Source organism: Lutra lutra, chromosome 2, assembly GCF_902655055.1.
Source record: "Lutra lutra chromosome 2, mLutLut1.2, whole genome shotgun sequence".
Taxonomy (NCBI): domain Eukaryota; kingdom Metazoa; phylum Chordata; class Mammalia; order Carnivora; family Mustelidae; genus Lutra; species Lutra lutra.
In genome coordinates, this window is record NC_062279.1 from 141,636,562 (window position 1) to 141,653,952 (window position 17,391).

The following is a 17,391-nucleotide window of genomic DNA, read 5'->3' on the forward strand; positions in this document are numbered from 1 at the left end:
ACGCATGTCTGGTCCAGGGAAAGCAGGCCTGTCCCGGCCGATCACACGTGGGAGGCTCAGTGGGCTGCCCTGGCAATAGGGGCCATCTCCTCGCCTGCAGATTCTCACACGCCATGGGCACATAGAGGTCTGCTGACAAACGGGGGACAGGGGAGGCATGGCAAGTGTATCCATAGTCACCATGAAATAAGAGATGTTGAAATTGAGAAGCAGATCAATGTGGCCAGTGTTAGAGGCAGCTGCCGAGTGGTGAAGTCAGGGACTAACCATCTCCTGACTTGATGCTGGGGTCCTGCGGGTTGGGGTGGCCGCAGCACACACGGTGATCTCCAGGCAGACCTCAGTGGTTCGTTTCCTCTGTGCTCCCTGAGCCTGGCGTTCACTTCCTCTGAGCATGTGTGCTCCTTGAGAGGAGCAACATTCCATTTTCATTTTCTGTCTTCGGACAGTGAGTTCCCAGGATTGATGTCTTGGTGCATCAGATCCCAGTGGAGGGTGGGGAACTGGAGCAGCCCGGAGAAGCCTGCCCTAGAGCCTGCCTTGTGGCCAGGTGGCACAAAATAGTACCACCCAGGGCTCTTGGGCTGGACATGCTCTGAACGCCCTTTACCCGACAGCATCTGCAGCTTTGGCAGTGCCAGCCCCAAGCAGTCTGCCATAGCCCACAGTCCCGTGCATGCTGGACACTGCGCCTGGCAGGGTGGTGGGGGCCCACAGTCAGCCGTTGGGATGCAGAGCTGGAAGGGTAAAGGGATGAACTGACTCACGAAATCTCTCACTCATACTCGTGTCTCATTGGCTCTTCAGCACTGCAGGAAGCTGAAGCTCGTTTTCGTGAAATCAAACTTCAAAGGGAAGCCAGAGAGACGCAGGAGAATGAGCGCAAGCCCCCGCCGTACAAGCACATCAAGGTAACGTGCAGATGGCTCAGGTGTCACTAAGGGGCCTTTGGGTGCCTGTCAGGTGTCAGTCTCGGTCCTCTGGCTGTGGTGGCTAAGGGGGTCACCTCGGGCAGGCATTTGTGGCCCTGGGCTGGATGGCTGCCAGAGGAGTCACAGGCAGGAGCAGATGCTGTCATTGCTGAGTGTGTGTACTTTCATGGGAGGGTGACTGGGTGCAGGGTTGTGGGGACTGGGGTCTTTGCGTGGGAAGTTTCACTTTTGCCTTTGTATGAGTCTCAATCTGATAGCCAGCAAGGGCCAGTCCCAGCCAGGCTGCCTGGAGCAGAAGGGGCTGAGGGCAGGTCGACCTCTGGGAGCATGCCATCACCAGGTGTTGGGGACAAGCTCAGATGAGAGATGGTCAGCCCGGGCCAGTGCTCAGCTGAAATGGGGCTCAGTCACCTGGAGCCCTGGAGACAACATGACCTTCTGATCTCAGAGGGTATGGACATCAAGGAAGGATGGTGGGGGTGCTTCTGAAGGTGGTCCCTGTGTTGAGTTCAGGGAGCCTGGGCTCTGGAAGAGATCAGGGTGCTCCTCCTCAGTGCTTGGCGAGCCAGTGCCACTGTACCCTGCCACCCTCCTGCAGCGTGTGTGTTGGCTGCCTGCTGGCTGCCCAGGGCCTACAGTCCCTGTGTGTGGAAAGGAAGCATTCTCTGTAGTGATCTGTGCTTAGTATTTTCTCTGGCAAATTTGTAGAAACAGAGCTACTGGGTCAGAGAGCTTGGGACTTTTAGATACTGTTTTTAAATTTAAGATTTATTTATTTATTTGAGAGAGGGCAAGACAGAGTGTGCTCGCATGTGTAAGCAGGGGATTGGAGAGAGGGAGGAGACTCTCGCACAGAGCCCAATGTGGGGCTTGGTCCCACAGTCCCCAAGACCTGAGCCTGAGCCATTATCCAGAGTCAGAGGCTCGAGCACCAAAGCTGCCACGGCACCCTGTGGGACTTTTAGGTTCTGAGGTGTGTTTCCAGCTTGCTCCTTGGTGTTGTGCCATTGTCACCCCACAGCAGCGAGGGGTCTACTACGTTTCCCCTGGAACTGTTAGCTTCTGCTTTAGATTCTCTTCACTTCTCTCTGTGGTTTTTGTTGGGTTGTTCTTGTCCCATCACGACAAGCTGCGAGTTCACGAAGCCAGAGACGGTGTCCTCGTGCTCAGTCCCCAGCCTGCAGGTCCTCGGGTTCAGGCTGCTGGAAGGCCAGGTGCCCTGCTTGTCCTTCCTTGTGGCAGCCTGGCTACAGAAGTGTCTGCTCTCTCTGGCAGAGGAGGAATGTGGAATTGTGGGGGTGGGAGGAGGGCTGCATCCAGCCCACCTCCTAGAGGTCCCACATCAGAGGTTGGCCTGTGCTGCAAGCTGCACCTGTGGGAGACGGGATGTGACCCCTGCCATCCCTGCTGGGCCTTGGAAGCTCAGACCTTTGGGAGGCTGGGCAGGTGGGGACAGGAGTAGGCCGGGGCGTCAGATGCTTGTTCTCTTTCACATATCGGCTCATAAGATGCCAATTTTCTCCTCTGCAGGTGAATAAGCCTTATGGGAAAGTCCAGATCTATACGGCTGATATTTCTGAAATCCCGAAGTGCAACTGTAAGCCCACAGATGAGAATCCCTGTGGCTTTGACTCCGAGTGTTTGAACAGGATGCTGATGTTCGAGTGCCACCCGCAGGTGTGTCCTGCAGGCGAGTACTGCCAGAACCAGTGTTTCACCAAGCGCCAGTATCCCGAGACCAAGATCATCAAAACAGACGGCAAAGGGTGGGGCCTGGTCGCCAAGCGGGACATTAGAAAGGTGAGTGTCATGTCCCTTTCCCTTGCCTTGAAGAAATTCGGGTTCATTTGGTGGCTTAAACTTGGATTTGCTAAGTGTGCTTTTGTACTCATGAAGGAATATTTTTAAAAAGGTTTTGAGTTACTATAATTCAATATTGTAAAATGTTACATGAAAGCTGCCTATCCCAAGTAAAAGTCCTAAATCCCCTTACAGCATCTCCTGTTGGCATTTTGGTGGGTGCTTTAGGGTATGAAAGATTGGGAAGGAGCCCTTCGCTGGATAAGTGGACAGGACACTCAGGGTCACTGAGTGAATGGGTGGGAGGAGGCTGTGCTGTCTGGGGCAGTGCAGGGCCAGGCCTTCAGTGCCAGAGGCCACGTACAGTCCGCCTGCCTCTGTCCTCAGACCGCGTGACCAGGTGCGTGCATTAGGTAGGGGACAACTGAAGTTGCTTGTTGTGCTTTTGTCTAGCTGAGCCAGGCTGTGGCCTGGGGGCAGCAGCCTCAGGCCCGAGGTCTGTTCTCAGCCTGATCCTGAGCAAAAAAGCCTGCTTTGAAACATGCAGAATCCCTGCGGTCTTGTTCTCCTGCCTGCCATGGTAGCCATTTCTTCGACTCCTGTTGTGTGGATTCTGCCGGGGAAGAGGAGGAACTGCAGCTCGAAGTTCTGTGGAAGCTCGGGGTCCCACTCTAGTGTCCCCAGAGGCAGGTCACTGCAAGAAGCAAAAGTTAGGGTGTTGCTGCTTTGGGAGGGGTGCTTGGATGAATTCTTTTTTGACCGCCTGTATACAACATGTATGAAGTCACTTGCGTTGGCTCAGGTTACCTGGGACTTTGAGAGGACCTGCCCCTGATGGAGCGAGGGCGCGTGTTGCTTCGGCGGTGGGCTCCTGCTCTCTGGAACTGAGATCTGGCTCATCTGTTCTTCATCATCATCACGCTCTTCTGGTTTCCAGGGAGAATTTGTGAACGAGTATGTTGGCGAGCTGATTGACGAGGAGGAATGCATGGCAAGAATCAAATACGCCCATGAGAACGACATCACCCACTTCTACATGCTCACCATAGACAAGGTAGTGCTGCCCGGACCTTCACAGCTTGCGTTGAAGTGTGCTGAACACAGTTCCCGGCACTGGCGCCTCTCATGGCCGACCTTGTCTTGTGGTGACAATATCATTTTGTCCGTGTGTTGCTTTTGTCCAGTGTGTGCACATTTTCTCCTGAAGCGCACAGTGTCTTCTGGCAGCCTGAAGGCCAGAGCTGGCTGTCTGCGTGAGTGCGCCCTGGGAGCCTCGTGTACCCCACGGGTACATGAAGAGTGCTGAACAGTCAGCGGAGTGTCAGTGGACAGAGGAGAAAAGCCCAGATTAGGAGAGTTACTATGTTCTCAGTTGCATGGTGCGGCTTCCTGGTTGTTGGTTGCCTGTCTAAAGCCCAGATGTGCAAAAATAGTCTGGAACACACGTGTGCTAGAGGGAGGATGGGTGAGATGGCTTTTTCCTGAGTGGGGGTGAGTGAGACAAAGTGCAGGTTGGCAGCTGGCACCCGATGGGGACAGGCCCTTTCCAGGGTAGTGACTCAGCAGGCTGGTCTGACCCCGGGGCAGTCTGCTTGGTGCCTGAATGTTGGTTGAGGGGAAGGCAGACACAATGCATTTTTCTGCTGCTGCTTGTCCTTAATCTCATAATCTAGCAGGAAGTCGCGGCTATTTTTTAAGAATACTTGAAAACAAGGTAGAAAATGATCACACACCAAATGGTTTGAATAACTCATGGAAGGAAAAAAAACAATATGATGAGGTCTGGAGAGCAGCCTGTTGTAATTTGGGTGGCCCCAGAGACCTCACAGGGTTGGCCCCAGGGAGGCTGTGGCCCCAGGAGCACTGTGTTCTGGTCATTCGCTGCAACTTGCCCAGTCATGGGGCCAAGACCCTGCAATAAGGTGCGGGCTGCCGAGACCCTAAATCTTGGGGCTGGGGCACCGGACAGGCTGTCGTGGAGAAGGGGAAACCCTGCTGTGGACACGCTGTTGCTCCTGATGTCACGTTTCTCAGGCTGGTGGTGAGGCCTGGACAGGCTCCTTGTGAGAAAATTGCGCTGATGTGTTTCGGTTTCAAGCATCTGAGGTTGGTAACTCGCAGAGGGAAGGAGTGTGAGTGCACATGTATGTCAGTGTAAGCACACACAAATCTGTGTAACAGATGACAGAGCAAACGTGGGGAAAGATCTGTAGTCGGTGTGTTTAAGTGAAGGGTATCCTTGTGGTCACTGTGGTAGTATTCCATTTTTTTCCCTGTAGGTTTGAAATTTCTTAAAAGACTTGTTAGAAAGACGAGGGCCCTGGACTAGAGGGGAGGCTGCTTTTCCTCTCTTGGGCCTGTCAGGAGCCCCGCATTTCTATCCACGAGGCTTCTCTAGAAGGCAGGTCTACAGACCCCAGAGGCTGGCAAACAGGAGTTCAGTAGATGAACAGAAAACCAAGAATAACCAGCCGTTGATGAAGGAAGACCATCTGTCCAGCCCCCTTGATGCTCTCCCACTTGTGCAGGACGGCAGGTCAGGGGCAGAGTTTGGCCCTGCCAGAGCCGGATCTGTGGAGGCAAGGGTCCACACATGCAGCATCCTGGGGGCTATGAGACATGGAATAGGCAGTGGCTCAAATTTGAACCCTTGTCTGGAGACCACTGCCAGAGCCTGCAGCTGGAGCCAAGGTGCCTGTGTGGACCTCTCAGAGGGTTTAGTCCCGGGTGGGGGGGCCCACAGTTGCTTCCCCCTGCTGTCTCCTGCCCTTTGGGAGTGGCTAGGGAGGTCATTTTATTAGAAACCCAACCCCTAGGCCTGTGTCTTACCATGTTTTGGAGTCTAAATTTAAACTACTTGTGTGTTGTAAGAAATGCCAAGTTGACCATGTAACACACAATTGGTCTCTGAAATGATAATTCACTGAGGTTGCCTGACTGGAGCAAAGGTAAAACCTGTGACACACGAGAGACACTTAAACCATTCATACCTCGTGTCCTTGCTATAAAAATAACACAGACAAGCCATACCTAAGTGTTTGCAGAGCACAGTGGAGTAAGGTCTCCCTAAGCAGACCTTCAGAAAGTCTTAGCTTTGGGTGAGAACTGGAAGGAGTAGGATTTCCATCTGAAAGAAAATACAAAGGAAGTGTTAGGAGTGTTGGAAGCCATTGAAGGAGGTGTGGGCATCATGAGAGAACAGCAGGACGCAGACATGAACATAGACACAAGCCGTGGGAATGAAGCCAGGAGGTGGCTGGAGCACCAGAGAGGCTGTGGACCCCAGCGCAGGAGGATGAAAGGTGAAAGCTTTGTCAGAGTGGCCAGGAAATGTGGAAAATAGCAATGTTCAGTGGATGCTCCAGAAGCAGAGACGGGAGTGGGGGGATGGTCACACGAGAAAAGGATTTTCTGGAAGCTGATGGAACTGACCAAATTTCGAACAAAATGAATAAAAATAAATCTATGCCTGATAAGTTAGTTAAAAAAAAAAAAACAAAAACCCAAACCTGTAGGGTAGCAAGGATGGTAAAGATAGAAAGCCCCAGAGGGAAGGAGAGCACGTTCCACGGGGCAGCCATCCCAGTGGTGCCTGGGGGGCTCATCACTTGAGCGTTTGACTCTGGATTTTGGCCCAGGTCATGATCTCAGGGTCAGGGTCATGAGCCCGGTGTTGGGTTCCATGCCGGGCATGGAGCCTGCCTGAGAGTCTCTCCCTCTCCCTTCACCCTTCCCTCTGCTCCCACATGCACCTGCTTGCTCTCTTTAAAAAAAAAAAAAAAAAAAAAAAAAAAAAAAAAAATGGAGTCGTCCCAAATGTGACAGCAGCCAGAAGACACTTCATAGTATCCGGGGCAGTAACCCTTGATCCTCAGTTGGCCCCACTGACAAAGCTGGGAGCAGTCAGCTTGCCAATGCCATACTTCGGAAAGAAGAAAACTGAACTTCATAACCTTGTACTTTGGTGAATAAGTGTACATGTTAAAAGTACACAGGAAGTTACTAAATGAATACAAACAAAGTGTGACTTCCATGTCATTGATGAGTAGAAAAGTAGGTGGAGGGAAGGGGAAAAAGAGGAAAGAGAGTAATTAGCACGGATGAGACAAAAATACATGTATGGCGATGATAGTAATAAATGTAAATGTCTTAATTTATAAGAGTAAGATTTAAATTGCTAAAATACAGGAGTCAATTTGAAGCTCTGTGACTTGTATAATAAAATGAACCAGGGGCACCTGGGTGGCTCAGTGGGTTAAGCCTCTGCCTTTAGCCCAGGTCATGATCTCAGGGTCCAGGGATCGAGCCCCGCACTGGGCTTTCTGCTCAGCGGGGAGCCTGCTTCCCCCTCCTCTCTCTGCCTGCTGCTTTGCCTACTTGTGATCGCTCTCTCTCTGTCAAATAAATAAATAAAATCTTAAAAAAAAAAAAATGAACCAGAGAGGCACCTGGCTGGCTCAGTTGGAAGAACATGAGGCTCTTAATCTCTGGGTTGTGAGTTCAAGCCCCATGTTGGTGGGTAGAGATTACTTCAAGTATTTCTTTTAAAAGGGGTACCTGGGTGGCTCAGTCGGTTGAACGATGAACTCTTGATTTTGGCTCAGGTCGTGACTTCACAGTCATGAGATGGAGCCCTGTGTTGGGCTTCGTGCACAGTTGGGAGTCTGCTGGAGCTTCCCTCTCTTCCTCTGCCCCTCCCACTTGTGTACTTGCTCTTTCTAAAATAAGTAAAAATGTAAAGTAAAAGAAAAGAAAAGATCCAGAAAAGTCGTGAGAGTACTAGGAAAGAAAAAACTAGGCAGTTGCTAGCCCAGAGAGAGAGAAGGCTGCTTTTGGTACACTTCTGTCAGATAAGGTAGACTCTGGAGAGAGCGTCATGGATAGAGCAGCTGCATGAGCCATGCATGGTGACGAAGGACAGCTCCTTAGGCCTCTCCTGCTGTGGCAGGGGAGGGGGCCTCCCGACTGGGCATGTTGTAGGGGTGCAGGAGGGCCCAGGGAGGTGGCAGTGGGGGCGGGCTTGGAGAGATCATAAAAGCAATTCAATGAAAAAAATGTATGAGAGAGAAGGAGATCCACAGTACAGCAACATTATAAGAATCATAAAAGAGCACACATAGGGTTCTGAGAGGACACGGTGGCTGCTCACTCCCAAGGCAACAACAGAAAGTATATGCGGAGAACATCTTGAGCAGAACTGATGACAGACAGACCCGCCAGCCCAGCAGTGCCTTTGTGAGCAGTGCCTGAGCGGAAGACACCCAGGAACTGGCCCTCAGGAGGACACTGCCGAGGAGGAGCTCCAGGTGGCTCGCCAAGGTGTGGGGAAGCTCTAGTCAAGGGACGGTGTAAGGACAAGGAGCCAAGGGTGCCTAGAATGACATTCCTGATGGGAACAAAGACGGGACAAGCAAGGGCGGCCAAGGTCATGAACTCTGATGGCCTGGGGTTCGAGCTGATGACTCAGGTGATGGCAGTTGAAGCTTATCTAAGAATGAAGGTGGGCGAGCGGTAAGGTGATGGCACTGAAGCTGGAAGAAGAGGGGAGGGACCAGCTCTGTGCCCGCTGGCCATAGTGGTGGCCCCATGGATGCCACAGGAACGGAGTAGATGAAGGGTGCCACACATGGATATAAATGCCAGGGTGTTTATAAAGCGTGGCCAGAAAAACAAAGTTCTCAACATAACATGAGAGTTAAAATTAAAACCCCATTACTTCATGGTGAAAGCCTGAAAACCTCTGTAAACAGAGCCTATTGATGGGTTAGAATTGTGCCCCGGCGTATCATTCCAAGCAAAGCTAAGCCCTCTGCTTTTCGTAAGGAACGAGGAGAAAAGTTGAACATAAAACTGTGGGCAGAGGTGCCAGGTGAGGGCACCCTCAGACAAGGGACGACTCCGGCCCGCCGCATCCTGGGGTAAAGGCCCATCCTTGGGGGAAGGCCTCTGAGCGCATCTGGGACGCCCAGCTGCAGCTTTCCTGCAGCCACAATATGGGAGGCTGGCAGAGACTGGGGAAGCTGGCCGGCTGTGTGTCTGTCTCCTGGGTCAAGAGAGAGGGCTCTGGGCAGATAGATAAACTCTGCCTCAAAGGAGCAGCAAGCACAGCACGGGTAATGAGGGAGTGTAAGTCAAAGCAGAGCTTCAGAGTTGAGCAAACAGCAGAGCTCATGAGTCACTTTTTACAAACACATGGGTGTTTGGCCCGTACTTTTCAAAAACCACCCTCCCACACAAAGCTAGATTCCCCAACCTAGCAGAGCAGGCCTGCATGCGACCATGATGGGGCCCATGGGACCGCACACCAGGTGCGGCGCACCCACCGGGCGCCCTATGGGCCCAGCCCAGGACTGACGAGAGGAAGACACGCCTCTGGTAAGTCGCTCAATGGGTACCAAGGAACTGAGAAAATGTTGACCTGCTCCTGACCACAGCTCAGGAGACAGACCAGAAGGCCTCTTCCTCTTGCTTGATGAAGACCTGAGTGAGGCTCAGGAGAGAGACCAGACGCTTGCTGCCACTGCGGTTCCCAGAGGGGGTGCTGGGAGGCTATGCACATTGGTGTCTGGTCCCCCTCCACCCCACACCCACAAATACTGGGAATGCACATATTCACAGTTTTAAAATCAACGTCAGAAACCCTGAGTGCCTAAAACAAAAGATTAACAAAAGAGCTGTATAAAACTGGGGAATTTCTCAGAGAAGGTTCTATGAAGTTAAAAATCGAGTGTTGTCCTAGGAGAAAGACTAGGACATGTGGTTACCAACGGTCTGGTATGTAGGGTACATAGGCACAGAGAACAGAGCGAAGACATGGTGGGCCATCCCCGGGTACCCACACACACCTAGGATGTGCCCTCAGCTGGTGCTGAAGTGCCCACGGGATCCCCTGGGTCCTGTTGCTCTGGGGAGGACCTTGGGGACAGAGCTGCCCCGCTGCTGGCTGGCATTGCAGACTGTGTTCTGGAAAGGGTTTGGGGGATTGCCAGTACAGGCTGTGAGAGTGTAGTTGCCAGTGTCATCCTGGGGGGCTATGGTGGGTAATGGGACGCAGTAGTGAGCTAGGGCCCTTATGCGGTGGGAAAGAGCAAGCCGCACAGCAAGCCCACGTGGCATGGTGTAGCTGAGGCGGGAGGTGTCGGAGCCAGCCTGGCCTGGACAAGGGGGACCCTGTGGGGCAGCGTCACTGGGCAGGGGGACCTAGCACAGGGCTCCTGGGCCTACGGTGTGTGTGTGTGTGTGTGTGTGTGTGTGTGTGTGTGTGTGTGTGTGTGTGTGTGTGTGTGTGTGTGTACGTGTGTGTGTGTACGTGTGTGTGTGTACGTGTGTGTGTGTACGTGTGTGTACGTACACGTTTGGGTGCCCTGTTCAGACACAACTTTGCACTTTGTGTCATGACCGTCGTATTTGATGTGCCTAATTTTAAGTGCCCTCCTGCCCGGTGAGACATTTCTTACCTCGACTGCCCCCGTGGCCTGGGGACCCCTTGTGTAGCCGGCCAATGACTGTTAGGCTCCACTCTCCCTGTTGCTGGTGATGAACACATCCTTGTACTCAGGGGCATGGGCACACTGGCGGGTTTGGCACCAGGGCAGGGCCGCAGTGTCTTCACTTTTGTCGGCTTGCTTTCTCCAAACTGTCCCTGTCGGCCTGGGGCTGGGCCCTGTGTCTTGGCCAAGGGTCCTTTCGTGGCTTGAGATAAGGTGGTGGTGGAGTTTGCTCTTCTGTCAGCTGCTTAAGGAAGTGGACACCTTTCTAGATTGCGCCCGTCTGGGTTTGATCTTGGGGCGTTGCTTGTTCATATCCTTTGTCCATTTTGGAACTGGGCTCCTCTTTTTCTTGTCAGTGAATGTGTTTCCGTTGTCTGTGGGTGTTGACCTTCACGTGTCTCCCGGCTCCTCCTCTGTCATGTGATGGGTGGTATTGGGGAGCCAGCACTCACTGGGGCTTGGTCCTTTCCATGTGGTCCTGACCTGCCCCCTGTGAGTGAGAGAAACAGGACTGGTTTGGGGGTGTCCTGTCCGAGTGGACATGGGAGACCACGGTTTCCAGGACAACATTGCTGTCCAGCAGGGGTTAAAACAGTGAAAGTTGCCTTCAAATGAGGCCATGATGGCTGAGCGCCATGTGCCTGCGTGTTCTAGTGCTGTTGACTCTCCAGTTGTACCTTACAGGACCGCATCATTGACGCTGGCCCCAAAGGAAACTATTCCCGGTTTATGAACCATAGCTGCCAGCCCAACTGCGAGACCCTCAAGTGGACAGTGAATGGTGACACTCGTGTGGGCCTGTTCGCGGTGTGTGACATTCCAGCAGGTATGTCGTGGCCAGGGCAAGGCAGTCCTGGAGCAGCCGTGAGACTCGCCGGGGGTTGGGGTGGTGGGGGCTCTGCAGGTGGCTTTGTTCCCAGCGTCTGTCTCACCGAGCAAACATGGAGAGCTGTGAGGGCACGGGAGTGTGTTCTGTGGACCTGGCAGAGGCTTTTGCCTTGACAAAGAGCTCAGTATTTCCAGTGCTGTGTGTCTCTTGCCACCTAGGGACAGAGCTGACCTTCAACTACAACTTGGATTGTTTGGGTAACGAGAAAACAGTCTGTCGGTGTGGAGCCTCCAACTGCAGCGGGTTCCTCGGGGACAGACCAAAGGTAAAGGCATGGCTCCCATCGTCCCCAGCGGACATCAGCATTTCTGACGTCTGAGCACATCCCTCTTAGTGAAAAGTGGCTTCTTCTGAGTTGACTTGTTGCTCTGACAGGTGGGAGGGGGTCCCCACAGGATATGGGCACAGATGGCCGCGGGCTGCAGGGAGGCCAAGGGCCTATCAGGGGAGTGTGCCAGGGCTGGAAAGTCCCACAGGCTGGGGTGTGAATGGATCTGCTCGAGGCCAGAAACCTGAAACCAGAGTGTGCACTCCCTCCCAGCGCTCTCCCAGCTTCTGGTGGTTTCCAGCAGCCCTTGGCATTCCTCACCTTTGCTGTGTTCTTCACGGGGCCTGCTCCCTGTTCTGGGTCTCTTCTGCTTCCTCTCGGGACCCCCTACCCCAGTGTGACCTCACCCTAACTTAGGTACAAGTAAGGTCCCATTCTGAGATTCCAGGAAAGGTCACGATTCCCTGCCTCGTCGTGCCACACAGCACCTGGCCCCTAAGGTATTGGTGACCCCAGGCATGGGGCCCTGAGCTGGGCATCTGTGTCAGTGTCTGCTGCTTCAACCGGGGAATGATTTCCTCTTACTCATAATGCAGTTACTACTAGAAAGAGCCAAGGATGCACCCCATCGGGGCAGGAGCAGGTCGGGATGGCCGCTATGAGGTACTGCAGTGGGAGACTTTCGGCAAAACTGCTTTTACTTTCTGTGCTCAACTGTATTTCCATTTAGCGAGATGGGTGGCCTTCCCGGGTATGTGTCCTGTCCCCATTTTCTGTCCTTTTGGTGTGAGAGCGTCTCCAAAGGCCTCTCCGGAGCCCCTGCACGTCCACTCCTGCACTTTGCAGTTCATTCTGGCTCCGTCCATGCGGTTCTTTCAAGGAAACTGCACTTTCTTTTTCTAGACATCAACATCTCTCTCTTCAGAGGAAAAGGGCAAAAAGACCAAGAAAAGAACTAGGAGGAGGAGAACCAGAGGTGAAGGGAAGAAGGAATCCGAGGACGAGTGTTTCCGCTGTGGGGACGGTGGCCAGCTGGTGCTGTGTGACCGCAAGTCCTGCACTAAGGCCTACCACCTGTCGTGCCTGGGCCTGGGCAAGCGGCCCTTCGGTGGGTGAGCGGGTCCCCTGGTGGCCTTCGGGGGTCCCTGTCCACGGCTCTCCTCTCCCGGTCACTGATTCATTGGTGACTCAGGTCATGAGGCCCAGCCCAGGTTTGCACCTGCCCAGCGCAGAGGCCACGCCAGAGCGGGTGGCGTGGGAGGAGGGGACGGGCCAGGAGGGTCAAGCAGCGGCCTCTGCCTTGCACTTTCAGCCTCGTTTCAGAGAGATTACAGGTGCCTCTGTGAAAATATTCACTGGGATCTTAGAAGAAAAACAGGCTCTTAGCCAGAAAAACTGAAGTTATAAAAGGAAAAGTCCAACATGTTTAAGTATAAAAGAAAAGCATGGGGTTGCCTGGGTGACTCAGTTGGTTGAGCAACTGCCTTCGGCTCAGGTCATGATCCCGGGGTCGCGCTCAGCAGGGAGTCTGCTTCTCCCTCTGACCCTCTTCCTTCTCTTCTCCCTCTGACCCTCTCCCTTCTCATGCTCTTTCTCTCTCGCAAATAAAATTTTTTAAAAAAATTTTTAAAAAAGCATGATTTCATAGGCAAATGGGAGAGAAACCTGTTTGCTGGAGGTGTGATAGTGACCCCTACACACGAGTGCCAGAAGGATCATGGGTCCAGGCCACAGCAAGGTCACAGAAGCTAGCCACACGTGTGCAGGGCAGCGGCCTGGGATTCGGGGATGTGGGTGCCCTGTCAGGCCCGCCCGCCAGGCCTGTGAGTGCCCACCTTCCTTTCGCTTTACATTTTCACAGCTCCATAGGAAGCAGTGTCTTGTCTTAGTCTGTGTCTGTCTCACCAGTTTTAAAGTTGGTTTCCAACCATGAAGATGTTAGACGTTGTTAGGGTTCCGTCGCTTCTGCTAATTTGTTGTGTTTCATTGCAGGAAAGTGGGAATGTCCTTGGCATCATTGTGACGTGTGTGGCAAACCTTCCACTTTGTTTTGCCACTTTTGCCCCAATTCATTTTGCAAGGAACACCAGGAGGGGACGGCCTTCAGCTCCACCCAGGATGGGCGGTCATGCTGCTGTGAGCATGACTTGGGGGCAGAGTCGGCTCGAAGTGTCAAGACTGAGAAACCCTTTCCAGAACCCACCAAGTCCAAGGGGAAAAGGAAGAAAAGGAGGTGCTGGCGGAGGGTCACAGAAGGCAAATAGCGCCAGGTGGCGGCTTGGCCAGATCCAGGGCTAGAGGGCCACACCGGGGACTGGCCCAGAGGACCCAGCTCGAAGCCGCTACGTCAGCCGCGTAGGCCTCCTGTGGGGGGAGCGCCTGTCCACCACTGAGCCATCCTCAGCAGCGCCCGCTGCGTCTGCACTGATGACCCATCTGAGCCACGAGGTTCAGAAGGTTCCTGGACAAACAAGCCTTACTACACAGCATTACAGCTACACTTGAATTTCTGAGAATGTCAAGGTCTCCTCCCACTCTATTTTTGTAGGTTAAAGTTATAATTGAAAATTAATTGGCATATGAAATGTTTTTATCTCACCCGAAATGTAGAGAGTAGTATTTTTCTAAAGGATCACTATTATCTCTTTGATCTTAACAATGTTACTTGGCCTGCTTACCTGTCTTCATCACTCAGGAGAGACCAGGGTGGGGCCTGGGCGAGGACTCAGACCCTGGATTCCTTGGAAACCATGACTTTGATCATTATTTTGCTCTTATGAAACAGCTGTATGATTTTTTTTTTATATACTAATGTGAAATTTTTTCTCAAAATGCTTCTTTTCCATCCTAGTGAGAAGCCGGCCCCAGGAGCGGTGATAGTGACATAGTGTGTGTGTCAGGTCCCCCTGTAGTTCATTCCGATGCGCATCTGGACTGAGTGTGGGGTCTGTGCCACCCGGCCTCTCCCAACCAGGCCTGTCTCCTAAACGTACTCGGTTCTTACCAACGTTTAGGGGAAGACTTTGTATATTTTTTTCATTTGGCTTTTCTTTACCAGTTTCTGGCTTTTATTCTCAATATATTTTTGCTAAACTTGTTTCACAAATTACCACCGACTGAAATGTGTATTTACTGGTGCGGCCCCGAGTTGTCCCAGCAAAAGGCACACCACTCGGTAGGGGTATAGCCCCGTGGTGAGTTTGTGTAAAGTGAGGAGTTTGTGGAGATGGCTCTGTAGGAGCTCTGTTCCGCCCTGTGGCACCGCAGGTGACTGTCAAGAGCAGGGCAGGTGCTCCCCACCCCGGGGACCCAGTGCACACGGGAGACAATGCATTTCCGAAACAATGTTCTTTCAGGGTCTGAGGAGAGACCCAGGGTTTTGAGCTAGTTACTGCCATTGAGTCACACTTGTGGGTCTGTTCATGGGAAACGTGCTCAGCCAGGACACTGTGGAAAAACGCTTGTGCCGGGGCTCCGGGCCTGCATGGCTAGCACAGCAGCAGGCGGGCGTCTGCCCCGAGTTCCCCAAGGAGATGGCCACTAACTCTCACTCAGTAGAAGGCCCAGCCCCGCAAAGTGAGAAGCTGCTGGGAATACAAGTTGGCTTTTCTTTTGAAGTTCCTCTTGACTGTGGGGAGTCCAGAGCACCCTGAGGATGGGGGCCTGCAGTCTCTGTGCACTGCTCGCAATGGGAGGGAAGGGAATATTCAGCAGCAGATGCTTTTTCTGGCTCTTTCTTCATAAGATAACCTAAGGAGGACATGTATCCTGCAGAGACGTGCACATAGCCCTTCCTAAAAACCACTCCTGAGGTCTCCTGCTCCTTCCTTTTGTCGTCTCTGCCTTGCACAGTTGTGGGATGTCCTTGGACCCAGATCCCTGTTCACTGCTTCTCCGTGGTTCTGTGACACGAGCTCTTGGGTGCGGTGCTCTCTGCCAGGCTCTGAGCACAGGGAAGAATCTGCTTCTGGTGAGGCTCCCTGGTGTCTGCAGGTCCCCCCAGCACTAAGAGCAGAGTTTTACCAACTGTGGCCGTCCCTTTGGCACCTCTTCTTACCGCCATCCTGGAGAAAGGAGCCATACACGGCGACCCAGGAGACATGGGAGCTTGGTCATCAGTTGACTCCTGCATGTGGCTCAGGTGGCCTCTGGAAATGCACTTGCTTTGGTAAGACACGGGGACTAGTGTGTGTGGGGGGCTTCCATTTAGAACTCTAATTTTTCTCAAATCATCCTAAGAAAATACTGGATTGATTATAGATTTATGCTCATTCCCAGAACAACTTGGAAGGTTCCAGTGACAGGCCCAGAGGTGCTCCTCCACTCGCAGGTTCTGGGCCAGGGCCTGAGGCTGTGGAGGCCTCTCTTCAGAGCCTGGGGCCTGGGGTGCAGGTCATATGCCTCACTTGTCGTTTCCCACTAGCGAAGGGGCTTCTGCGTTAGACCATCAGACTGGGCTCGCAGTGCACTTTGGGAAGCAGATTAACTTATTTTTGTATTTGATGGAGTAAAATCTTGTGATTTTTGAGTCACTTTGATATTTTCAAATTCTTCTACAATCTTTCTGAAGGAAATACTGGAAAAATTTTGAATATGGTTATCCTCTTTCCAAAAACTGTTGAACTAATGAGCAAATAACACTAACTTTGAAATCTCTAGAAAACTGGTTTATGAATCTGAGCACAAGGCTTCCTGTGGGGGCTGATGCGCTCAACTGAGTCTGAGGGAGAGCTCAATTGGGGGGAGTCGGTCTTTCTGAGTGTCCCCTTCAGTCCTTTGTCATGAACGTGAAGCAGAAACAAAATGAAAATTGCCCCAACATCTCCTGATTCCCCAGCATCAGGAATGGCCGGCACCGCAGCCCTGGTAAGTGAGGTCGTGCCCGCCTACACCAGCATGTTTCCAGGTGTGGGGCCCAGGGATGTGTCCACCCTGGCACTCATGACCTGCAACCACTATGGGGAATCGAGTGTGGTGCCCATAGCACATGGGACACTGTCTGCCCTGTCCCGTGAGGAACTGCATGCGACACCCCACCTCCCGGGCTTCCCACATGCTCAGGTCCGCGCCTCAGATGCCTCTCAAGTTCTGATCCTGACGTACAAACCACAGGGGGTGCAGTGCCCACATTCCAGAACTACCGTATTTCCAGGAATTACAGATAAGCCTGTTTGATGAAAATTAACACAAATGACTGTTGCCAATTTCTTGATCCTCCGAACAGCAGTGTTGGGCGTTAGTCACTAGAGTGAATTGCTGTCACGGGCGTCGTGGTGTCCGCCGTACCCTGTTGAGATGTGAAATGCCCTGTCAGAAATTACACACGAACTGAAGTGTGCCTGTCGGTGTTTGCTGGTTCCTACAGGATGAGGTCAGGCTCCTTTCAGGAACACTCTGCGCTCTCACCGGTCTGCACAGACTTAAAAACTTGAAATTCCTTCTGGGGGGTAACAGACTGAACTGTAGACGTGAGAACTGCCAGTCAGGGGAAAATAGCATTTAAAGTGGCACGTTGTGTTTGAAAAACTGTATATGAGTATTTTTGTATTAAAAATTTTTTTAAAGGCTTTCTTTCTTGAACTTATTTTATATGGGATTGCATTTTGAAGTTTGGGGCTTTTCCCCACTTTTCTAGTTCCTTTAGTGTCTGGCACAGCCCCGACACGTGCCCCCTATCCTCTAACTGCCGTCCGGCTCGCAACTTGCCAGGGAGAGGCTGATGGGGCCTCCAGAGGTACAGCCAGTACCAGACACAATAAGCAGGGCTCTCCTTTTGGAAAAGTGCCCCCCTCCTTTTTTGGGGTAAATGACCACAAATCCCCATCAAAGGTGACACGGTCAGGAGAGGAGCTGCTGACTCTTCTCAGCTCTCGGCCCTCCGTCTTATCCAACAGAGAGCCTCTGGCTGTGGCTGTGTTGGCGGGTGGTGGGGGTTGACCGTCCTGCTGCCCCCTCCCCCCTGCCAACCCCCACCCCGAGCAGGCTGCAGCCCTGGAGCAGGGAGGACAAGCT

General features: G+C 52.6%; 1 protein-coding gene, 1 long non-coding RNA gene and 1 other non-coding gene across 6 annotated transcripts in view; all 3 read left to right on the top strand.

Annotated features, from left to right (window-relative positions):
- NSD2 (nuclear receptor binding SET domain protein 2) overlaps positions 1–16,946 on the top strand; it is a 96,786-nt gene extending 79,840 nt beyond the window's left edge. For all 4 annotated transcript variants that reach the window (XM_047718630.1, XM_047718629.1, XM_047718631.1 and 1 more), the window contains 7 exons: positions 808–911; positions 2,463–2,732; positions 3,670–3,786; positions 10,907–11,048; positions 11,270–11,376; positions 12,283–12,487; positions 13,372–16,946. In XM_047718630.1, coding sequence (XP_047574586.1) covers positions 808–911; positions 2,463–2,732; positions 3,670–3,786; positions 10,907–11,048; positions 11,270–11,376; positions 12,283–12,487; positions 13,372–13,643 — 1,217 coding nt within the window. In that variant the 3' untranslated portion in view covers positions 13,644–16,946. The remainder of the gene's footprint in view (positions 1–807; positions 912–2,462; positions 2,733–3,669; positions 3,787–10,906; positions 11,049–11,269; positions 11,377–12,282; positions 12,488–13,371) is intronic.
- On the top strand, positions 3,798–6,235 carry LOC125093462 (uncharacterized). The gene is made up of 2 exons (XR_007125248.1): positions 3,798–3,947; positions 4,047–6,235. It is a non-coding gene; the product is annotated as an uncharacterized LOC125093462 (long non-coding RNA).
- Positions 10,667–10,791, top strand: LOC125094620 (small Cajal body-specific RNA 23). The gene has a single exon (XR_007125629.1). It is a non-coding gene; the product is annotated as a small Cajal body-specific RNA 23 (non-coding RNA).
- Positions 16,947–17,391: the final 445 nt, after the last annotated feature.